General features: G+C 39.0%; 1 protein-coding gene across 1 annotated transcript; it reads right to left on the bottom strand.

Moving 5' to 3' along the window:
* Nucleotides 1-824: 824 nt before the first annotated feature.
* On the bottom strand, nucleotides 825-25,069 carry LOC111875041 (survival motor neuron protein). The gene is made up of 7 exons (XM_023871068.2): nucleotides 24,845-25,069; nucleotides 21,438-21,653; nucleotides 16,032-16,155; nucleotides 14,432-14,541; nucleotides 11,035-11,223; nucleotides 3,842-3,965; nucleotides 825-1,113 (listed from the first exon to the last, which is right to left on the bottom strand). The coding sequence occupies exons 1-7, from the start codon at nucleotides 24,887-24,889 to the stop codon at nucleotides 1,031-1,033; spliced, it is 891 nt and encodes a 296-aa protein (XP_023726836.1). The 5' UTR covers nucleotides 24,890-25,069; the 3' UTR covers nucleotides 825-1,030.

Here is a 25,069-nt window from a genome sequence, read left to right as displayed (position 1 = left end):
GCAGTCGGAGTGTGAAGCTAACCACATACCTCCAACTAGTGCTAAGGTGAAGACTGTGGAGCTATACCTCTACTCCCCCATAAGACTTCATGCCACAGTGCTCAACTAATTAAGTGCTGGAACACCTTTACATTACCTGTTTCTTTCTTTCGAATCCTTTTAAATTCATTATTCATTACGTACCCTATCATTTAATGCTCTAAAATCTAGTAAGATCTAAAATTTTGTGGCAATGGTATATTAATACAATTACTGACTTTTTGGACATTATCAACTGTCCTTTCTTTAATTAAAAAAATGACATTTTGGAAACTGGACTCTGTCTCCATCCTCAGGCCTACTCAGTTGGGTCCAACTGAGAGAGCTAGTCCCAGGTCTGGAGATAAGGACTAGCTTTATCGACCGTGCCCAACTGTGTAGGTTTCTTACCTGAGGATGGAGATATAGTCCAGTGTCTGAAATGTCACTTTAAATAAAAGAAGAAGTTCTGGAAGAACTAATTGCCTACTTAGCTTTGTTTTCTCTGCGGGAAGCTCCAAGGTTATATAAACAGAAAACAACACAAACAGAGAGTTAAGGTGATCTCATAAGCCTCCTTTTATTTTTTGAAATAAGGAAAGCAGACTAAAACCTGGACAATGGATAATGTCCCAAAAAGACAATAATTTATGAAATGTGATGTACAAAAATTGTCATTAAAAAAACTAAGAATATGCAGGAACAAGACATAACTTACCAAGACACTGCCTCCTCACACAAGACGTAACATATTTGAACACCACCATTAGACAGTATACCAATTTTGCTGTGTAAAATGACTTACACCATCTTCACAAAATTCTGTACTGCAACATCTTTCATGTGTATTGTACAAGTTCCATTTTCCAAAAATATTATTCTACATAACAGAATCCAGCACTTATAAAGTCATAACCGATAATTTCTTGAAAAAAGCATTATTCTTTCTTTCTTGTACTGAAGCACAAAACCTGCCATGAAAACCTCAAACCTTACAAGAATATTTATGATTTCACTTTTTTCTGGAAGAATTACTGCTGAAATTACCGCCAGTTGGAGAGAAGTTCTTTGCTTGCTTCAAACCTTGATAGTAACCTACAAAAAAGCATACAATATCTGCAGTGGTTACAAGTTTTAAGAAACACGGTTGTCAGCTGGGATAGCACAGTCAGTATATAGTGACTGGCTTCTGGCTGGGTGACCAAGGGGTCAGAATTTGAGTCCTGGTGGGGGCAAGACTTTTCATTTCTCCATGTTGTCCAGACTGGCACTGGGGCCTTCACAGCCTCCTATCCAATGAGTACCTAGGGCTCTTTCCATTGGGGGGGGGAAGCTGCTGGGACGTCAAGCTGACCACTGACCTCTGTCTAGTGCTGAGGTCAAGAAAACGTGAATCCATACATCAACTCTCCCATGTCTTCTGACATAGCGCTTAATTAATTAAGCACAGGGATGCCTTTTTAAGTTGTCAATTAAAAGCTGAGTGAAAGATCAAATGTGAAAACTGACAGAAACCAAAATATGATGTACTCTTATAATTTACTGTTCAAAGTATGGTAAAGAAAAATATCTTTATACATTAATATTCTTCTCTTACTTTATAGGAAGCAGTATATGGCGAAAATGATTTGTTACATGAATACATAAGTACCACAGAATAAAAAAGAAGTTCTTTGATGTGTCAGTATAGACAATAATCTACAAGTAAATACAGATAAAATCTGATTATGAGCATGTCAGAAGCCAAATCTCTCACCAAGCCCTAATAAAGTTATAAACATACCCTCGTGAAAACTGTAAAGAGTGAATATTCCAAGGGGAAGCATCCTTCTAGGCAATGCCGTGTTCCACAGTTCATAAAAAAGGAGTATGACTGTCTACATTTGCAAGTTCTGTGTAATGCCACTTCACAAAGGGGAATGTTGCCAGAAATATCACACTCTCAAGCACTTCTAGGTGCATTGGTAAGTGTTCTCCAAAAATTTTAGTTCATAAAATTAATAAAGAGATTTTATATTAATTTTTAAAGTGAACAGTGCACAAGTTAGGGTAATAGGTTTAAAAATGCCGGTCCCCAGGGGGATTTAAATATTTAAATTGCAGGTCCACAAAGTGTTAAATACCTATTACTATATGTGTCTGGTTTCATATTTAGATGTGTTGAGACAGGAACAATTTAAGTGTTTATTGAATAACAAAACAGGATGCATTGCTTGAAGATCTGTTCACCATATCTGCAAATACATAAATGATCCTATACACACCAAAGTAGCTACTCAACAAACTACAGGTATATGATCCTACATCCTATGGTGGATCAAGTTCTACACATGAACAATATCTGTACACAAGCCTGGAAATAAAATGTTAAAAAATTAATCTTGCTAAATATGTTAATGTAACATGAGGTATATCCATCTTGAAAAACTATTAGGTGGTTCAAATATGAACAGGACTGATTTTTTTGTAAACAAGCTGCACTGCGCAGCAGCTGTGCGACCTTGAGAGATTGTAGCCACAACCTCCACTCTCCCTCCTGTTAGGGTTAGAACCTGTTCAGTGCTGTCTGGGAGTTGCTAGAGGGATGAGCGTACAGAAGGTACCGCGGAGCGTGGAACAACGCATTGTGATCAAATTCATCGGTGGAGAAAATGTCCCGTCCGCTGAAATTCACCAGACTCCAACAACAGTATGGGGAAGAGTGTCTCTCACGGACCTGTATGTTTGAGTGGTGTAAGTGCTTCAGAGAGGGCAGAGAGCATGTGGAGAATGAACCGCATGATCGTCGGCCGTGAACATCCGTCACCGAGCCAAACACTGGTCGTGCAGACGCACTTATTCGTGAGAATAGGCGCATCACTATCAAGGAACTTGGAGCAATGCTGTCCATCAGTGTTGGTAGTGTAGAAGACATTGTGAAATATCACCTGCACTATCGCAAGGTGAATGCACGGTGGGTACCATGCACTTTGACGGACGTGAACAAAATGGTGCGCATGCAAGCTGCCAGTCATCTCCTAGAGCAGTCTGAAGATGAAGGTGATGCATTTTTGAAGTCTATAGTGACCACCGATGAAACGTGGGTGCACTACTTCATTCCCGAGTCCCAGCAATCATCACGCGAGTGGCGGCATACCAGTTCTCCCAAACCCAAGAGAGCGTGGAGGAGCCATTCAGCAGGAAAAGTGATGGCACATTCTTCTGGGACAGGCAGGGGGTTATCCATTTAGACTTTCTGACAGATGCCAGAACAGTCAATGCAGCTTATTACTCAGCCCTCCTGGCAACAGATGTGAAGGAAAAGATCCGATCCAAGCGGAAGAGAGGTGGAAAGCGGGTAGCCTTCCTTCAAGAGAATGCACGCCCCCATACGGCCAAAACAACAATGGAAACCCTCCGGAAATTGAAATGGAACCTTCTGACACATCCACCGTACAGTCCCGATTTGGCACTAAGTGATTTCTACCTGTTCGGAAGGCTCAAATCAGACTTGCAAGGCATGTGGTTTGTGGACGACGCCATCATCCAGAATGTTAGGGAGTAGATACGCCGCCAACCACAAGACTTTTTTGAAAAGGGCATCAGGATGCTTCCAGAACGTTGGAAAAAATGTGTTGACTCCGGAGAGGAGTACGTTGAAGACTGACATGTGCAAGTAAGTGTTTGGCAATTTTGGTTTAAAAAAAAAAATCAGTCCCGGTCATATTTGAACCACCTTGTATATAGTCAACATGCACACAATCAAGTAGAAACCTAGGATGATTTTCTATTGTATCCACATGCAAGCTTTAGCTATATTTACTATGTTCATAGTTCCTCTCACCTGTGTGGAAACCACTCATGTACCATGACATCAACATTGCTGACAGAGCTTCAGCATCCTCCTCAGGGAAGCTGGCAGTCAAATGAGGTGGAGGGGGTGGCGGGACTACCATTGGGGGTATGCCCTACAACAAGTTTACTGAGCTCTGAATTCTGTTGCAGTTAACATAACCTTATTTTTAGTACTACTATACAGAGTGATTCATATAGAACCGGCCTGACGAAATGAGCTGTAATATAAAATATACCATACAGATATTAAAGTAATTTACACATATCTTATCTTGGATTGTGTGCCATGATCAGAGCAGGTGTTGAAAGTGTCCGCCTCCACCTGCATTTGCATATTCGCCGTGACTCGCTGCAGTGTTTCTTCAGTGATGTTCCTGATTTCAGCCAAAATGTTGTCCTTTAAATCCTGTAACGTACGCGGTTTGTTTGCATATAGCCTGTCCTTCAGTAAACCCCAGAGAAAAAAATCCAGGCAGGTAAGGTCGGGGGATTTGGGACCCCACATCTTTTTAAAGATGACTCGATCGGGAAAGAAGCTCTCAATCAGTTCCATGGACATGTTGGACGTGTGGCATGTCGCTGACTCCTGCTGAAAGTAACCCTGTGTAAGTTCCACATCATGCAGCTGCTGCATGAAATCGTAAACAATATGGCAGTATAAGGTGCTGTCCACAGTCGTGTCAAAGAAGATCGGTCCAATGATTCGTAAACCAGAAATGGCACACCACACACCCACTTTTTGTGGGTGTAGTGGTGATTCAGCAATCTCATATGGGTTTTCAGATGCCCAGATCCTGGAATTTTGTGCGTTTACATATCCTGATAAGTGGAACCATGCTTCATCACTAAACCAAGTGATATCCAAAATTCTGGAGTTGTCGTGCACGAATTCCCAAAACCATAAACGGTACCGTACCCATTTATCTTTATCAACATCACACAATTCCTGAACACTGGTGATCTTGTAGGGACAAAGATTCGCTTTCTTTGCAGCCTGTTGACACGTTGAATAAGAATACCTGGTTTCCTGGCTTAGATGTCGTAATGATTTCTTGGGAGACTGCAGTAACCTGTCCCGCACAATTGCAATCATTTCTTCTGGCATTTCTGGGCTGTTTTTACCACGTTCACTTAAAAGTGTCCCTGTCCTTTCCAATTTCTGAGCCAAGGACTGTATAGTCGATTTTGCTGGCTTCTTGCGAACTCCAAACTTCCTCCTGAATTCCAATTGTGTGTTCGCAATCGAGCCTGTCACCCAGTATGTGCACACGAGAAACACTCGCTGTTCAACAGTGAACTCCATGACTGTTGCCTGCGCATTGCAGACACACTTCGGGATTGTCCTTAACCTTGCAGCATAAGGGCAGCCACTTGCCGGATCATGCACACACCATTTGACTCAGCATAGCCAACGGATTATTATGTCGTAATTGTGAGCGGTTATATGCATCACTTGCGGAATTATTAGCAAATTCATCGGGCTAGTTCTATATGATTCACCCTGTATTATATACTATACTATTATATATATTCTTCCTGGGAGTAAAGGGCAGCAGGCAACTAAGGCTGAGGCAACCTCACTGCCATCTGTGAGCCGACTTTCTACAAAATGTTGGAGCCTCAGCGTCTCACAAACCTATTGGCCTCCATGCCATATTAAAGGGATAGCTTTTACCATTTTTTACAATTATATTTTATGCAGATGACATTCCCAAAGTAAAGCTTCCTTCAGAAGAATTTCCTTCATTTAACTGCAATTTCTATTACCATGCATATCTAAGATTATGGTCTTTTGGGGTAAGATCATATTCAGAGTAGCAGATGGGTACCACTGTTTCCAAGGAACCTGCTGCCTACATCTTCAGGACATAAGAAGAGAGAGGAAGCAGGTTCCTCTGAAATGGTGGTACCCCATCTATACAGCATTACATCCCCAAAAGACCTTACTCTTAAAATTCATCATCATTCACAAAATTTGCCATCATTAAAGCAGTTATTCTTCAGGGAAGTAAACATGTTGCCATTCTTAAATAAATGAACTTATGTATTCCTAGACCCCATGAATGGTATCTCCACCTTATCGTGGTGGTGGGGTTTGAGAGCTCCTGAGACCCCGAGAGTTATGCCGGCAGTAGCATAGCTACTGGTAGGGCCACCCATGCTGGACAGGTCAAGGGGTAGGAGCCAGACAGAGAGGGATACCCTGGTCCTCCAGCTTGGGGGTTGGGCATGAGGCCGACAAGCTCACACCGTAAAAACTAAATTGTTCAGAAATCTGAGGAAAGAGTAGCCGGATGGACCTATTCAAGACGACCTGGAAAATGTTTAAAGGATTTTAAAATTGGATCTTGGAATATATTATCTTTTTACAGAGCCGGAGCACTAAAAATGCTACTTGAACAACTAGATATCACTGCTATACAAGAACTGAGGTGGTTGGGTAAAGGAGTCGTGGAAAAGAGAGATCATTTTGTGCTCTATAGCTGTCAGAAGAAGAGTCACATGTTTGGAACAGGATTTATTGTTAATAAAAAAAAGGAAGCATCTTATTTTAGACTTCCAGGCAAAGTCTCACAGAACATGTAGGCTACAAATTAAGGGAAAGTTTTTTAACTATAGCCTCATTTGTGCGCATGCCCCAAATGAAGATAAAAGTGATGAGGAGAAAGACTCCTTTTATGATGAATTGGATGAAATATATGGTGAATGTCCAAAAAGGGATTGTAAAATAATCATAGGGGACATGAATGCTAAAGTGGGGAATGAGGATGTATATAGATCGGTTATTGGAAAACACAGCCAAAAACTAAACAAGAGTCGAAAGGACTTTCAACCTAGAACAACCTCATGTAGAGATAAAGAAGGCACGACATTGAGTAGCGATGAAGCAATAGTGGAAAGATGGGCGCAATATTTTGAGGAATTGTTAAATGGTAATGCCCCTGAACAAATGGAAGGTATGATCATAGACCAGAATCAAGGAATTTTTGAGGCCGAAGAGCCAGTGCTGACCAAAAAGAAGTAGAACAAGCTATCAAAAAATTTAAAAATAGTAAAGCTCCAGGAATGGATCTCATCATGGAGGAATTAGTGAAATTTGCAGGCCCAGAATATGCTAAGCACTTACATCGGCTAATAGTTAAGATATGGATAACTGAAATAATCCCAGAGGAATGGAACCCGAGTATTGTATGCTCTATCCATAAGAAAGGTGATGTCATGGTATGCTCTAACTATAGAGGAATTACTCTGTTGTGCATAGCATATAAAATATTTTCCACATTCTATTTAACAGACTCTCTCCCTTTGTGGAAGGCATAATTGGGGATTACAAATGTGAGTTTCATCAAGGAAGATCAAGTAACGATCAGATTTTCACTATTTGCCAGGTCCTTGAAAAGTGTAATGAATTCCAAATTGAAACACATCTTTTCATTGACTTCCAATCAGCCTATGACTCCATAGATATAGTCTTTCTCTGGCAATGGAAGAGATGCACATTCCACGGAAGTTAATCGCCTTAGTCAGAGCCACTATGAGAAAGACACAATGCCAGAATATGTTGTCCAGCCCTATAATAACTAGAAATGGAGTTTGACAAGGGGATTCCCTAGATTGCCTTTTTGTTCAATATAGCATTAGAGAAGGTAGTTAAGAGATGCAGGCATCAACACAAGGGGAACTATATTTTATAAGTCAGTTCAAATTTTGGCATTTGCAGATGATACTGATATAATTGGTAGAACACAAAAATTTATGAAAGAAGCTTTTCTTAAGAAACTTACAAAGCTTTTCTTAAATTGGAAAGAGCAGCAAAAAAGATGAATCTACAAATTAACCAAAATAAAACAAAGTACATACCGGCAACCAAGAAAGACTGTGCTAATGGACCTGCATATATTGAAATTGGCTCATATAAATTTGAGGTTGTATGTAGTTTCACTTACAAAATGATACCAGTGATGAAATAAAAAAGCGTGTACTTGTGGCAAATAAATGTTTCCATGGCCTTAGGAAACACCTGAAATCCCAATTAATACCCAGGAAAACCAAAACTATGATGTATAAAGTACTTATAAGATCAGTGCTATCTTATGCCTCTGAGACCTGGCCACCGTCAAGATCAGATGAAAGACTGTTAACTAAATTTGAAAGTAGGATCCTGAGATATATCTTTGGACCAGTGGAAGAAAATGGAATATGGAGGAAGAGGTATAACCATGAGCTATACAAACTATTTAATGAACCAGACATTATTGGATTTATAAAGGTGAAAAGGCTTGAATGGGCTGGACACATAATACGTGCCAGCGAGAATAGAAGGATTAAGAAAATACTTAACACTAAACCAGAAGGAAATAGGAAAGTGGGAAGACCAAGATTGAGATGGAAAGAATGTGTGTGGCATGACATAAGAATTTTGGGTGTAAAGAACAGGAGGAATGTAGCATCGAATGGAGAAGAATGGCGAGTAATCCTGAGGAAGGCCAGGGCTCACAAAGGGCTGTCGTGCCAATGATGATGAGGATGATCATGTATTCCTAGAACTTGCAAAATATCCTTACCATCCTCATGGTATTCCTAGTATTCTACTGCATTATCATCATAACATCATAGAAAACTAAACTCTCAGCCATATATTTGAGTACATCAAGAAATGTTTAACAAATTCTTCAACAATAGATTTTCTCTTGTAAATTTCAATTGACACCAATCTACCTTTTTCTGTAAGTCTTGTGAATGTCAAGATAATTAAATATTGTGATCTTTCCACAAATGTGTCAAAGGTCAAGTCTGGCTGTGACCTAGTATCAGCGCTTAAACCACTGGACAGACTTTACTTTCATTCTTTTTTTTACTCTTTATTTTTTTATTGGTGAGTGGGACCTTTGACTAAAAGTTGTCAGGCACTTCTGATTTTCACCAATATCAACCTATAATAAAGTCTACTTGATTCAAGGCCATGACTGAATATATACGCTACAAGTAAGAATAATGACCAGCAAAGAACACTGTTGAGAATGCATTAATAGTCTCATAATTTATAACTAAAGAACAGCCTCTTGAAATCTATGGTAGGACTCCTGTTCCTCAGACACTATTTGAATCCTGGGAGATCCAATTCTTAAAAGAAGAAATACAGATACAATTTAGAATGGAAATATTTTGAAGAAACAGTAAATTTCAGAGGGTTGTCATAGTAAAGGGCAATGTGATTCATGCATATTTAGGCTGTAATGCTGTCGCATTTCAACAACCTCAGGGGCACTGCATCACTAATTAAAGAAATGTCACAACAGAGTACATCTGTAATTGATTCTACACACTGCTTTAATAAAGTAATTTTATACCCAAAAATAATAACATCGCCCATATCAGTGATAAAGTTCTTGAGAAACAAATCTGAATAAGCACAGACACTATTCTGAACAGGTCTTCTGCCAAGATACATTTCCCAATGGTGTTTCAAGTCACATCTAATATATTCTTGTATTAATTTCCTAATAGTGTCTACTGTGAAGGTGCCTCATGGCATCAGGCATACATGCATACCACAAATTATTGTATTATTTTCCTGCTGAATAGGCTTAAACTTAAGAAGAGTTATATAAAGACAAAGTCTACTAAAACATATTCCATGGAAATGTGAATTCAAGCAGTCATACAGGTATACTGTTTGTCTTATTACCTACACAGACCTATCAAAGTGTCCACTCGGATTATCCCGTTGGTTACAGATTAGAGCTTGTGACAGAATTTTACTAAACTGTTCTACAAGGGCATCTTCTACGTTCTGAGAAGGAAGAAACCTTCCATTTATTCATAAACCAAAGCACATTCCATGATAAATACTAACTACACTTCTCATATCCACATCCACTCACAAAACAGATATGGCATACTGAAGCATATGACCACTCGTTCACTCAGTCACTCATGAACCACTAAGAAATTTACACTCATGATACATGTTAAAACTCAGCAATTCATTGCTATGGTAACCAGACACTGCACAATTTTACAGCTTTCACTCACTGTTAGTCTATATACACACACACACACACACACACATACACATATCAACATAACACATGTTCTAACCTTCTGACTAATTCCAAGACAAGTTTAAATCAGGGTATTTACATCGATTATACATGTCAAAGCCTGCAGAATGCTATCTTTATTAACTATGGATTTGATAAAAATATAACACATATGAAACTGGGAGCGAGGATAGCTCAGTCAGAATAGTGACTAAGCTACTGGCTGGACAACCAGAGAACAGGGGTTAGATTCCTGACAGGAAGAGAGACTTGTTCTGTATCCAAAGGTACTAACCTACTTGGGATTTATAGAATGTAAATAAATTCAATTCAATTCAATTCAATTCTCTTCTGCACACCATCCAGACCAGCCCCGGGGGCTTCACCTAACATCCTATCCAATGCTACCAGGGACTCTTTATACAATGGCAAAGTAGCCAAGTCATGGAGCTATGTCTCCACATTGCCCTAGGTGTTTGTGGTATGGTGCTTAATTCAGTACACAGAGACAACTTTACTTTAGAAAAAAAATTATATAAACCCATTCTAATTTACAGTAATAATTACAAAATCTGCAATGATGCACTGCCAATTTTTGGTTGAAGAGTTCTATCTTCTGAGTTACATCATTGTGTAGTCTGTTGGAAGTTTTGGAGGAACATGTCCCCTCCATCTTCATGATCAAAGAAGCACAGCTATGCTTGCCACCTGCTTCCATGCTGGTTTCTTGCTTGGCTTATGCCTAAATCCTGAAGTTCCCTCCAAAATGTCAGTTGATTTTCAATGGACTACACAGCATTAGATCCCACAAGTCAGAAATACTTACAACCACCCTTGTGAGAACGTCAAATCTACTTTTTTTAGTTTGTCAAGTAACAATGCTGTCAGCACAAAAAAAAGTGTAAGCACCTGATGATGGTATGAGTGCTGAATTAGAAAGGATCTGGAAGTAAGCAGTCATGGCCTAATGGAGGTACTATACTGGCATTTGCTTGGAGGGACTGAGGAAAACCATGAAAATGCCAGCCAGGCTAGCTGATGCACCTGGCAAGATTCAAAATGAGGACTTTCCACATACAAGACCAGAGTGTTACTGACAGACAAACCTGTTTCATTACACTGAGGTAAGTATACTTACCATAGATGGCATTCGGAGGGGTCTGAAACGAGGAGGAAAGTAATGGGGCCGTGGAGGTTGCACTGTCTGAGATTCCCAATCCATTTTGCTTCTTTGTGGTGATTTGGGAACTGCTCCAAACTTGGGCTTGAAAACTGATCTCTTTGTCGAGTCTCCATCGCTGCATTCCATCTCCAAGCCATTATGCAGCTGAAAAATCCCATGTAATGACTTTTATAAATCACTTAGTGAAATTATCACACTGGCTTGTAAATGAAACCATTTTTCTGCAACGTCTTTATTTTCAATACTGTCATGCATACGGGGTGACATATAAGATTGGTTTTGGACTGGATGATTGGATTTATTGCACCTTGTACATTCACACAACTTCGGACTACTGGCAATGCAGCACTATCTGATCTATACACTCTACGGTTCACTGTTGCATATGCACTAGGGTTCTCAGGCTTCACTAGTTGTATCCTGGCAATGGATATATCAGTCTCACTGCAACTTGAAATCACACATGAAGTCTTCTTTACAATGCCTAATTCCATTTCTTCCCCTTATTCTGAAACTGCCAATTCTGGAGACTCGGCTCAATTCAATTCCAAGTTCAAATCCTGGCATCTTGAAGCTTGACCTTTCACTTCCGACTCGATTACTCTGCGTCTACTACTCTGTTACTACTTGGGTACATCTCGAAGTCAAAGTTACATTGCAACTGACGGTCAGTCAATCAGTCAGTAAGTCTTGGTGTTGAATCCCATCTGGGGCTCACGACCAGATATTTATTACTGTTTGACAGTTATGGTCTTGTTTTTGAGGAGGGTCCTCTCTGACAAAAGGATGGGTCTGTCTTTTGTACATGCTGCTGGCCCTTGCCAGTGCAATTTTCCTCGGTCTGAGTCCCTTCGGACTCGCAACCATATTTTACTGTCTCAGATTAGGGCCTTTCCTTTTCGTTGTCTCTTAAGACTCGCAGGGTCGCAGTGGAGGTCTTTGACCCTGCCTCCACATAGGTGATTGGGTGCATCTTCTGATAGTGTCCTTTTGTAACCCCTTGACACAAACCACACAGAAAACACAGTCTTTATTTTTAAGAAGGAGTGTTTACTGGTCCGTTACATAGCAATGGACATCCTTCTGTTGCATTTACATGCTTTGCCGGCCATTGCTTGCATATGCTTCATGGGAATGTGTTTACTGAGTCACTGCATAGCAATGGTATAACCACCTTCATCAGCGAGGCTTCAAGCCCCACAAGTTGGTCGCCATTTATAACTGCCCCTTCGTTGCCCTTTTGCCTGCGGCTCCATCTGAATAGTAGTGCAAGGAGTGGGAGTCGATGGCAATCGGCCCCTCTGCTCCGATGACCACTTTGAGGCTGCCCTACCTGGTTTTGCCACTGCTGAAGTTGCTAGGTCGTAGCTGGTTTCGGCTTGACCCGGCTGCACCGCTTCTTTCTTCCATTGAAATTATTGGGGGTTGGATTTCATGATGGGATCTGATTGTATGGGCGCCAGCAAACAGCTAGAGACTGTTTACGATTCATAGTAAGGGGGCAGGAGTGAGAATGTGAAAGCTGGCGGTGGGTTTGACTAGACAGTGGAGATGAGTCTCTCTTCAGGTCGGATACGGGTCAGGCTCGGACAAGTGAGGGCGAAGCACCTCTAATCAACACAATTCACTGTACCACCACAACACTTTATTGCTGTTCTTCTTAAAGACACTCGGCTGCGTAAATTCTAACAACTGATTCAGTTTCAGCTGACAGCAGCTGGTGTTACACTTATACAAAAATGCACTTGATCAGCTCAACTTATAACCATCCTCTTATGGATTAAGCTAAATCTCAATATGAGTCGTTATGAGCAAAATTTTGTACTTCGTAGAATTATCTTTTAGCGCCAAGTTTGAAAGTTGATAGACAACTAAAATCTTAGACTGAACTCTCTGCCGAGCCAGAGGTCCTAACTGAGTTGTATCTGCCTATTCTCCTCTCCTCCTAATTTTCCTGATAGGCTGATTCAAATAACAAACAGCGAAAAGAAACCATCATGCTCTAATGTACTCACACAGAAACAATGTTGCAGTGTGGCCAACTGTGACAAATTGCTGGAAGTTCACAAAATCACACTTGTGTTTGGCAAACAACAAAGGTTTGTACATTGACTACAGTACGTATTCCAACTGGTGTCCAGCTTGTTGCCTATATGTGTAAGAAAATATGGCACCTTATACTTCAAAATACACACCACTGTCACTATGGCTGCATATGTAGCCAGATACCGTCCTGAATTTCAGCAGTATGCTGTAACCCATTCTCATACACCATGGACTTTAAATGACTGAAACAGGAAACCTTCAGTGGTGTGAGGTCTGGTGAATGATTCTATCAACAGATACATCATGTACTCGGCAGATGAGAATCATAACAAAGCCCATGATGATGAATATCAAATCAACTCCAAATCAGTGCTATGGTGGGGCCACTTTTTCTGCATAACAAGTTAACAGGAGACTGTTCCCACCACCTCCCAGACACCATGTTGCCAGTGGCTAGATCAGTTTGTCTGATGATGGACTGGTCCAAGAGGACTTGCGGAATGGCCGCCATGTTCTCCAGACCTCACATCCAAGGATATTTCCTGTGGAGTCATTTGACATCCATGGTGTGTGATAACTAGCCACAAAGCATTGCTGAACACCAGGCAATAATCCTGCCCATGTGTGCAGCCACTGCACTGGCAACACTGTGACATGTGATCCAGAATATGGTACCTTATTCATATGTGTGAGCTCCAGGGCAGACACCAGTTAGAAAATTTACTGTAGTGAATGTACAGACATTTCTGATGTTCCATACATGTGTGACTTCATGGACTTCAACATTTTTCCACACTGCAGTGTTGTTTCTACACAAGTGCATTAAAATTCAAAGGTTTGTTTCACTATTTCTCTTTCTTACTGTACCTCTCTCTCCCTCACTACTGCTTCTCCTTGCCCTGGGAACATATCTCCCTTCTGCCATCATGTCACAGTGGCAATACTGCCATAACTTTTTACTAACAATATGTAAAGAATTTAGTGTGTAATGTTAATCCTAGGTTAAAAAGATACAGTATTTGATATAGGAAGAACATAATTTGCAATATCTCCTACTTTTTACATTTTTTGTAGTTTGCCAAATACCTGAGAATTATGGCCTGGGACTTTTGGGACAATAATAAAAAATGCAGTACTTCAATGACTTGGTGACAATTTAATAGTACTGACCATTTTCTGTTTTTCTTTTTTTCCATTTAACCTGGCACACAGGCAAGAGACAGAAAAGGAATCAGGATGATGCAAAATACTACAAAATATTTCAAGGTCAATCAATCAAGAAAATGCCGAAAACCACCGGTCTTACCAGTTGTTCCTGCATATCTTGCGCTGCTGCTGCCTCCTGCATCTTCCGTGCTGCTTGTCCTTGTGATGGTTGAAGTATTTTCAATGGAACCTCCTCCTCATTGCCATATCCTGCAATTACACTCATATCTAATTTGTATTTCCACTGCACTTGAAAACAGAAACAGGTATGTTTCAAAATTTACTTAAGGAAATAAACTTTTTGGAAAACTTAGACACAACTAATTAGACTGTATCTAAAACATCTTGAAGTATGCATCATCATCAGATAGTGACACAAGTTGATACATCATCATCAGAAAGTTACTATGAACCAAAATCCCCATACTTGATTTTTCATCAGTAAAGTTACCTACTCAACATAAGAAATACATTAAAAACATTTTAAATTAGGGTTAGCAGAGAAGCACAAATTAACATGAACAGAACAACCATATCACTGTAAAAGGAACTTTCATGACAAGTGAGGTACAGTTCCTGTAAAAACTTACTGACTCTATGGTAGAGATTCATGGCTAGTCAAGAAATTTCTTCCTGTTACAGATCCCAAATGTCATTAGTGTCAAAAGTTTTGCAGTAAGCTCTATTAACAGCCACTTAATTCCGTTCCACATCTGCAAATCTATTTCTACAAGACTTCTCGATCAAGGTCATGTGACAGAATCCTTATAAAATGCTAATTCACTCAGATGGCAAGACATTCACCACGTTCTCTCTCTTTTTGGTGGACTCTAAGAGCTCATTAGTGTGTTCAAAAGAGCCTGCAACTGGGCCTTATCCTGTGCCACTTATATCCAGTCCACATCATGTATTGATGATAATACATCCTACAGGTGGCGCTGTTGTTTCAAAATGAAACTGCGTGCTTAATTCAACCCTCTACACATCACATATCAACTAATCAGCTTGAAATACTTCTGTGAAAACTGCCACAGCCAAACTGATTGACTCCGTGGTAATTAATTAGCACAACACTTCTGTTGACAGATGGTCTCAGTGTAGAGTACCTATATTTGGAGGAAAGACCACACTTTGACATGGTACATACTGTATGTCCTGGAAGTTACTGTGAAGTTTTCTATGACACTTGGCATCTTTAGCAGGCGGTTCTATGGTGGGGCTTAAAAGTCAATGAGTTAATCATCCTAATAACACTGTGCAAAAACACAAATTATGAAACTCTTCATTTGTAAATCTCTCAGCAACTTCCTTCTTCTTAGACCCTAATATTCCTTTTGGCAACCCTCAACTTCCATTTCTCCCTCCAAGTCAGAGACCAAGTTTCATAACCACGTCAACTCAATAAGAACATATATAAATCATTATGGAAGCTGCAGTAATGACATTGTCACCACAAAAAAAAAAATATTTTCAATAAAATATTTTTGAAAATTTATACAAATGCAAAAAGAAATTAAAGATAAGCTTTTATTTACTGATATCAGGTCGAAGACATCTATGGTTTAATTTGTTCACACACTCAAGGACTCTGCAATCATGTATTTCAAAGCTAAACACTCAATGACTAAAGAATTAAATTTGCATTTTGTTCTTATATGTCAAAATAAGGGGCAGTATGTGAGCATATGTCTTTCACTTACCTATATATTTGACTATGCAAGTCCCTCTGTCATGGAACAAGGCATCTATTGTAGCTTCATAAATAACCCCATCACCACTGTACACTGCACAGCAAGGAGCACCAACCCGCCATTGTAACATACACTGCAGATGAAAAACTTGTCATATTTCAAGTGATCATGCACCTAGCATACAAAATGAACATGTAATGGAACGTCTGAGTCTACCCATCTGCCACAATTTCACCTCTCTAAATTACCACAAAAAAAATGTTGACTCTGTAAGACATATGAAGCCTAATAATCCTGGTGCACTGAAGTGACACTTGCAAGTCTTCTTCCATCTATAAGGCAACAATACCAATATAGATTTAGATGACACTAATCCACATTTAATTCACTAAAATGTTCGTTAAAATGTCTAAAATGTCATTAAAATATTTATACATTCTGTTTTTATGTGCTACATGTTTTGGCCACATAGGGCCATCTTCAGTCAAAAAGTTTTAAGGAAACCACTGCACTGTGCACTTTGTCAAACAGTACTCTTACAGTGCATCAGTGTTATTATTATTAATTCTGGTGTTATAGGATGCCTGTTCTTCCTATCTTTTGTACTGCAGCCGCTCTGTGCCCCATTGGGTGTACTGTTCCCTGGGTTGTGTGAATCTTGTGTTGAGTACACGGAAAACATCTCAACACAAGATACACACAACCAAGGAAGCAGCAATTAAGACCTACATCCATTTCTGCAGAAATCTTGAGCGACTCTGTCTAGACATTTATCAGAGCAAAAAATGTTTTCAATTACAGTTGTTGAGGAAGATCTAAAACTTGAAAATTTCTGTAACTTCTTTGTTATTGAATGCAATGTATGATATACTTTCACAGATTCTCCCACACACTCAAGAAATGTTTGTTGGTGTTGCAATGCTGAAATGAGTAACAATATGGCATCATATTGGTTGGATAAGAAAACCTTTTACTCTGGTGGTTCTTGTGTTGCTGTGAAGAGAAAGTATCACCAAGAAATTTATATCTGTGCTACACTAACGAGACACACTATCTACCAGATTGTTAAGCAGTTTGAAGAAACAGGTTCTGAGTTCACTGACAGCTCAGTCACTTCTGATATTTACCTCAGTATAAGTGATGGATCAGCCCCTTTCCTGACGGTATATGGCATTCCAATGAATTCAGCCTGGTTTCAAAAAGATGGTGACAGACCTCATGCCAGCAATGCTTTACTTTGCTTTCTTCATGACATTTTCAAGGACAGAATCCTGTCAAACCAGCATCCTGTGCCATGTGAAGAACAATATTCATGGCCACCAATCTCACTGGACTTAAACCCTTGTGACTGTTTTCTATGGGGGAATGTTAAGAATAGCGTGTCTCTGACAAATGTGCACACAATTCCAGAACTGAGAACTGTCATCCAATCAGAGACTGTGAAGCCATTTCTAGACAAACTCTAACCAACGTTCTGAACAATTTTCTTCATTTACGTAATATTCATGACCTTCGGGAACATTACAAGGAGAATGTTTAGGTGTAACAAACAAACAAATGTGCAGAAAAACGTGTGAAAGTTTCATATAACCACATTCAATAACAAATGAGTTATACAAATTTTGGAGTGTCAGGTGACAAAAATGCCCTTTGTATTTTGTGTTAGATATACTTTATCCATAATTTTCACAGACTTAAAGATAACTATAAGTATATAAAATGAACTGAATGTATCCAGATTGTTACATTCTGCCCAAATTTATATTATTGTGGTATGTATAATAAAAAAGGTTTGAATGAAGGACTTAATAAATGACACCACTCTCTTTTAAATGCATTTAACACAGTTTAACATTCTGTATTTCAGCATCCTGTTGCAATTGTTTAACTTAACGTCCATGTATTTATCGTCCATCAATACTGCAACACTTGTTTATTCACTACTTAATTTTAATTTAGTTTAACATTATACACTTTGACACTACATGTTTCGACCCAAAACGGCCATCTTCAGGTGTCTTGATATGTTACAAATATTTTATTAAATTATATTAAAACTCTACACTGTCTTAGTCTGTGTTAAAATCACACGCTGTAGTTCTCTTTTCAAGGTAAAACCAGATAAAATCCTTTAAAGTTTCTATCATACCCACGTTATTTTGGTGCATTTTATTTCACCTCACACGGGGTGTCATTAATTGTTCACAAATGTATGTAGTAAAGACAACACCACACGCTGTGGAGGAAACAGGCAAACCAGGGGCATATGACAGTCATAAATGAAAAGTAGGCTACGAACGTGAGGGGCAAGCTGCCAAAATAAAACACCCTGGACAGACATTAAATTAAAATTAAGTAGTGAATAAACAAGTGTTGCAATATTGATGAATGATAAATACATGGACACACAGTTTAACATTTTTAAGATATTTCTGAGAATACACATTTTATTTCCTAATGTATACAGCATTCTTTTCTCAGAAATTTTATGGGATGTCACATTTATGTCTTATATGACAGAAAGCAACAAAGAATGAGGTATTGATAAAGACGGAAACCGCTGCTACTAACATCTCACTTTATTTTGTTCATCACCTAATGCAAAACAGCTTAATTTCATTTATGCATAAATAAATAAATACAAAATGTTGTTGTAATTAATACATTAACTGCCAAAAACCACTTACACTGATTCAATGATAAGGTTTAATACCATCGGCACTGACCTAAGCTGACTTAGCGCACATTTCCATTTGATTTGAATAAAATCACACGACATACAAACACAGGTTCATGAATGGGTCATAGAGGTCACTATGCATTATCAACTGCCTAGTCCTTTCTCTTCTTCTTTTATTTTCCTTCTGTCTATCCTTATCACTCATCGGGCTAAGCCATTCTCGAGAAGCCGATAATTGTGCAGCTACTCAACAATTTCCCAGCATTTTATGGAACCTGAAGGTTCAGTACCGTGTTCACAAGAGCCCTCCACTGTCCCTATCCTGAGCCAGATCAATTCAATCCATAATATCCCATCCAATCTCTCCAAGATCCATTTTACTTTGAGATTTCTTCCACCACTGCTCTGAGCGAACCTGCCCTATACATACTTCTAACATTCCAAGGGCCAAACGTCATATCCATTTTCTTTCACTTAATTTGTTTATCCAAATAATCCATCCAGGTCTGAGGTTTCTTGTGATCTTTCTTAACAAGCTTATTCTTTATGGTGAGGAGCCGTTCGCCCCACGCCCAACCCCCAAGCTGGAGGACAACCCTTTGACGGCTGCCCACGACTGCTCATTCAATATATTTGCAGCTACCCTACATATCTAGAGGTTGTCTCCTCCATCTGCAACCTGAGGACACACCATGCCATAGTGACAAGGGACACACCTAACGTGGGTCTATCCTTATATGCGTTACAAACTTCAGTTTAGCATATGCAACAGTGAGACAGCTCAATGTGCAATATGACACATGCATGAGGTCACATCTGGTCCCTGGTGCACAATATCACATTTGTTTGTGTTCAAATTTCCATTGAAGTGAAATCATGCCAGCAAGAAGATTAGGGATATTAATGGAAGAAGAAATTTACTAAATTAAAATCAACAGCCATTCTGGTACTGAATTTATGTCCAAATCAAGTCAATCAGAATACTGTTAGAAGATAATGAAGAAGGAATTTTAGAATCTTTAGATTACTTTGGTCAGCCAGAATTTTACAAAAATAACCATCATCCCTCCAGCTCACCCTTAATTTTCTGGAACAAACATAAACTGAGTACTCAGAACATTCCTCAGTCCTGACTTCATTCAAATACCTGTCAACAAAAATACATTGTGAGCTCAGAAGCAAGCTGTTGCAGACTTCCAAAACCAGACATAAGATATCAACACAGTGCTAAGCAGTGGCACCTCATAACAACTAGATTACCACTTTTACCAGGACAGTTGGGGTATGCAGTTGCATATTTGGTTAGGCGCCATGCTAAAAGCCGGAAGGTCACTGGATTTTTCGATGACCTAATCCTTCAGGCTGCACTATGGCCCTGGGATCAACTCAGCCTCTAACAGAAATGAGCACCAGCAATCATCCTGGGGTTTAAGGGTTGCCAGTTCATAAGGCTGATCTCACCACCATCTGTGAGTGGACTGTCTACAAAATGTGGGAGCCTCAGTATATCACAACCCTATGGGCCTCCATGGCCTCTTACAGGGACAGCTTTACATCTACATTTTTTCCTTACAAGGATAACTACTGAAGAAGTGTCCAATTTACAGGAACATCAGTGATTCCTTTCATTTTGTATGATGCTATCAGTATCTCAAATTATATAACACTGAATGGTAGGATAACTGACGAGTAATAAACTGCAAAGAATTTGGAAGTATGTGATCATGGCAAGATTGAGGTACTTTCCTGCCATGTCTGGACAGACTAAGGAAACCAAGGAAAAACCTCAGTCAGGATAGCTATGTCCCGCCAAAAAGCTGACTGAACACCTCTCTAATAAAAGTCTATAGCATGACACAGAAGACAAGAGATTAGAGAGAGTGTGAATTGACAGCAAAATGCTATAACCTAGGCCAATCATGACACAATCTCCCAACCTCTACAAACAGTCACTCCCATACTGGGCTTCTCTGTTGGTTTCTTCCTTGGCTTACTCTTCAACTAGGAAGATGCAGGCAAATATGTTCCTCCAAAATATCAGGCTCTCTCCAACTTACAATGCAAAAACTAGTTCTAATTTCTGCATTTTAAAAAATATGATTATTTTCTTCATGCACACTTAAAACCCCAATACTTAACCTCTGCTTCTTAAATGATTATATATCTTACATGCCAGAAAATATGGTACTTAACATTCCAATCAAGATCAATGTAATTAAACAAAACTGTGCAAAGAAACAAAACACAAGGAAAAGTTGTCCCTATGCTTAACTAATTAAGCACTATACCATGAAGATGTATGGGGGAATGGATGTATAGATCCACGTTTTCTTAACCTTCATATTGGTTGGAGGTGAGTGGTCAGCTTCACACCCTGGCCACTTTACCTCCGGGGAAAGAACCCCCAGTGCCCATTGGATAGGAGGCTGAGTGGGCCCCAGACCCGGTCTGGACAATACTGAGAAGAGAAAATTCTTGCCCCCACCGGGACTCAAACTCCGACCCCTTGGTCATCCACCCCATAGCCAATTGCTATACCAACTGTGCTACGCTGGCTCTCAACAAAACATATACAACATTAAAAAACATATCCTTCAGCTACGGGGAGTTAGCCACAGCTGCACACTGACCTCCAGCCAAGAAAACCTAATGAAAACAATATTATAAATAACTTAATGCAATCCGTTACAGCACGTCAAGTGCCTGCACACTCTAACAATTCCAAAGAAGTCTACCTCTTTGTTGTGCCTCTTTTTCCTTCTTCTAGGTTTACTGGATGCACTGCTCTCATTTCCAGATATGCTTCCCTTGTCAAGTCCCATACGACGTGCAACTTCATCCTTTGCCAACGACACAGCACGATCATAAGCCTGCACTAAAGCTGTGTCATCCCAGATATCTTCCTCGGCTGTAGCAGAGTCGCCCTCCTCACCTGGCTTCCCATGTTGATGCTAAGTAATCAAGCATTATTTGCACCATTTTTTGTTCAAATTCAGACATAAGTGGGATTAAACATGAAGGAACTACATGACATGTTGATCATATTCTTGAGCCACTTCAGCACACACTCATATGGAGAAATATAGATATACGTGTATATCCAAATATTAGACAAAATATCTATTTAACTTTGCCAGACAACTACAGGCATTTGGTAGTAAAATCTAAAACACATGAACAGGCATAAGTGACTGATGACTATATTAAGATGATACAAAGTACCAATTACAGGTCCTTAAATTTTGCATGATCGCTACTGCTGTTACTGTCAAGCTGTAAATTGATTTTAGGCTTATCCTCTGTATTTTATCATGTATATAGTAACAAAAATTAATAAATTATAAATATCAAATGTTAGAGCTCAGGTACGTCATTTTATATACAGTCAAACCAACCTATGTTGACTATCTGTTGTTCCACTAAAAGTACCAGACCAAAGTTTCCTGGAGGGACTGAGGAAAACTGAACATGGCCTTAAGTTGAGACAGCTGTTCAGGATCTGAACAGGATACTGAATGCAAAACAGATCCTTTAACCACTGTGCAACTCACAGATCTCCAGCTTCAAAGCACTGAGGGGTTGCATCATACTTTAAGTATCTATCTGTGAGCTGAATTAGAACAAATATATATATTTTTCCCAATATACCAATACAAATACATTCCTGCAATGATCTTATTTATGAAGCATGAGCACACAAATAAGAATTGGAAGCTCAAAAACATTTATTTAAATTAAATGTTACCAAATGATGCTTAAAAATCTGCCATAAAGTTTTGATATTCTAACAATATTGGTGTCATACTAATTCCATAGTATTCTATGTTATTTATTAGATGCTGTTTGAAAAAAAAATTAAAAATTACATCAATCATTTAGTAAGCAATTTTGTTAAAGATTTTTTGTCAAGATTCACCATCTCTTCTAAAGAGGATGGAAAAGTTAACACATATTTTGGGGGCTGACACTCTTGCAGGATACAGAAAACCAACTGGTCAATTTCACAGCCCTAATGTAACTGATAACATACATGCTGGATATCTGACAGCTGTCAAGGCACAGCCTTTGTTTTTGTGCATTCCCTGTTGGCTGCTGCCTTTCCTACTCATTCAGCTGTGGTTATAGTGAGAATACAGCATCAGACAGCAAAGGTTCTGACCCATGTGCAGTACATGCCTTACATATCACTCAAAATTGTATCTACATAAAATGCATAACTCCTAATGAGCGTCACATTCTGGACATGCCAAACACCCACTTTTACACCATGGATAAGATGTAGATTTCCCTAGCCATTGTTTTGTGTGCCCACATGTCCAGTCAAAACAGATCTAAGCTGCTTAATAAGAAGTTAACCTAGGATCAAGTTCATGGTCATTAACTGACCGAAGATACCGTATTTACGCATGTATAGGCCGCATGCGTGTATAGGCCACAGCACAATTTTCAGACAGAAATTATAGTAAAAATAATTTTCTTGGAATATTATTTCAGGAGTATTACACCCTGTATTACTAATTATGAATATAATTTTTTTTAAATGAAGTGTGATTTTGAATGTTTCGAATATAAGCCGCACCCCAGTTTTCCTCTTGAATTTTTGGCAAAAAAATGTGCGGCCTATACATGCGTAAATACGGTATTAGTCACAAGAATTACTGGACCACACAGCTGGAAAGTGTGCCCAAATGTGATTCTATGTATAAAGCTGCAGTTTCAATAACTTTGTAATTGTTTTCTTGCTCTTTTTTCATCCTTCAGTTTTATGTGCAAGGCATGTAAGAAACTTACAATGCAATTGTTCAACTGGTTTCTTATCTTCTAACATTCCAGCTGTTATTGTTTTACTGACAACATTCCATACACCATTTCCATTGGAAACTTCAATCCTAAGAAACTTTCTTCAAATTTCCTTTGATACTTCACAGTAGCCTTACATTCTGGTAAAATTTAAATGAAACACTTGAGGCTATAGTTTTAACTTACCAGTACCCAACACGAAACAAATCCTGTGAGAAGTGCAACAAAAGTGCTGCAAATATGCCCTTACAGAACCACAGATGTGCATGGTTTACTGCCATGTTACCTGGTAATTTCAGTAACTGAAATCTTCAATCAGTTCATCATGATGAGCCTGATTCTAAGCTCTCTTTTTCAGATGAGACTCAGTGTTACTTATACATGTTAACATAAAAAACAACAGATATTGCAGGACAGAAAATCCACATCTTACATGTATATTCTACTCAATATTGTGAAGGCTGGCATTTGGAATGCCAAGAGTGAGAGAAAAACTATGGGTCCTGAGTTATATGCAGACAGAATTCTGAGAGATATGTAACATACATATTCCAAGTGGGCCAATAACCTTCACTCTATGATGTTTCTGCAGTCTATCACTGCAGCTGATCAAGGACAAAAGGCACAGTCAAAGGAGTCAGCATATACAGCTGTAAGGGTGTGCTCAAAACAGTCCACATGCAGGAATAAAGAAATAGTAGAGAACTGAAAAAATGTAAGTATACAAGAAGTAACACATTTGCATGCCGAAATAAAGCACTGCATTCTGCGGAAAATATGTAACTATTGCTACCGACTGAAAGCATCAGTCACCAATAACTCCTGACCACGAAAGTAAGAGCTGCATGGTAACTTAAACTCAATGAATACGTTTAAATTCTAATATCCTGCATCAGTTTCTCATCTGAAGCAAATGGCCTGTTGCTCGAAAGGGGCATTAATGAGGTGGTTCAAAAGATGTCAGAACCCTAACCTGTAAATTGCTTTTACATTTTAAATCTGCACAGCTGATAGTATTTAATCATGATAATCTTAAAAATGTAAGCTTACAAAACCTTGGACTTTATTTGGACAGTCCATGCAAATTGATAGAGTACCGAAAACTTGGAAACAACTGTTGATCTATAGAGTGAATAAACACTCGATAAATAAATTGTAGAATTTCCATAAAGAAGTTTAATTTTACACGAGTCGTGGCCCTATCAATGAGGTTAGACTGTTTTACATAGATACTCCAAACTATCACCCATACACATGAAGAAAAGATTACTAAATTTTAATTAGTTACGTTACATCAATTCGTACGCCTTTTCTAATAGGTTATGTTACACCGTTAACTTACGTCTGACTTTCCACCTCGGATGAATAATACCTGTCCCTCAGCCATTTTTAACTCGTCATAATTCTTTTATGTACATATACCTACTAAAAACTGTAACAAACAATTTTTCTTAATTAAACTTTAGCTATTTGCGTTTCAAACGATATAACACAAACATCTAACGCATTCATCCACATCTACTCTCCGGGTCCTGGACGTCTTGGAGTTCAAAATTTGAATATGTCG

The sequence above is a fragment of the Cryptotermes secundus genome, unplaced genomic scaffold, assembly GCF_002891405.2.
Source record: "Cryptotermes secundus unplaced genomic scaffold, Csec_1.0 scaffold321, whole genome shotgun sequence".
Classification (NCBI taxonomy): Eukaryota; Metazoa; Arthropoda; class Insecta; order Blattodea; family Kalotermitidae; genus Cryptotermes; species Cryptotermes secundus.
The sequence above is the reverse complement of the archived record's forward strand: the minus strand, read 5'-3'. Positions and strand labels throughout refer to the sequence as shown.

Excerpts from the sequence above, each read along its gene's own strand:
- LOC111875041 (XM_023871068.2), bottom strand. The coding sequence starts at position 24,889 with ATGGCTGAGGGACAGGTATTATTCATCCGAGGTGGAAAGTCAGAC. Across the intron at positions 21,654-24,844 it reads TCCGAGGTGGAAAGTCAGAC|CATCAACATGGGAAGCCAGG; the intron begins GTAAGTTAACGG and ends TTGATTACTTAG. Across the intron at positions 14,542-16,031 it reads TTGCATAGTCAAATATATAG|GATATGGCAATGAGGAGGAG; the intron begins GTAAGTGAAAGA and ends GTGTAATTGCAG.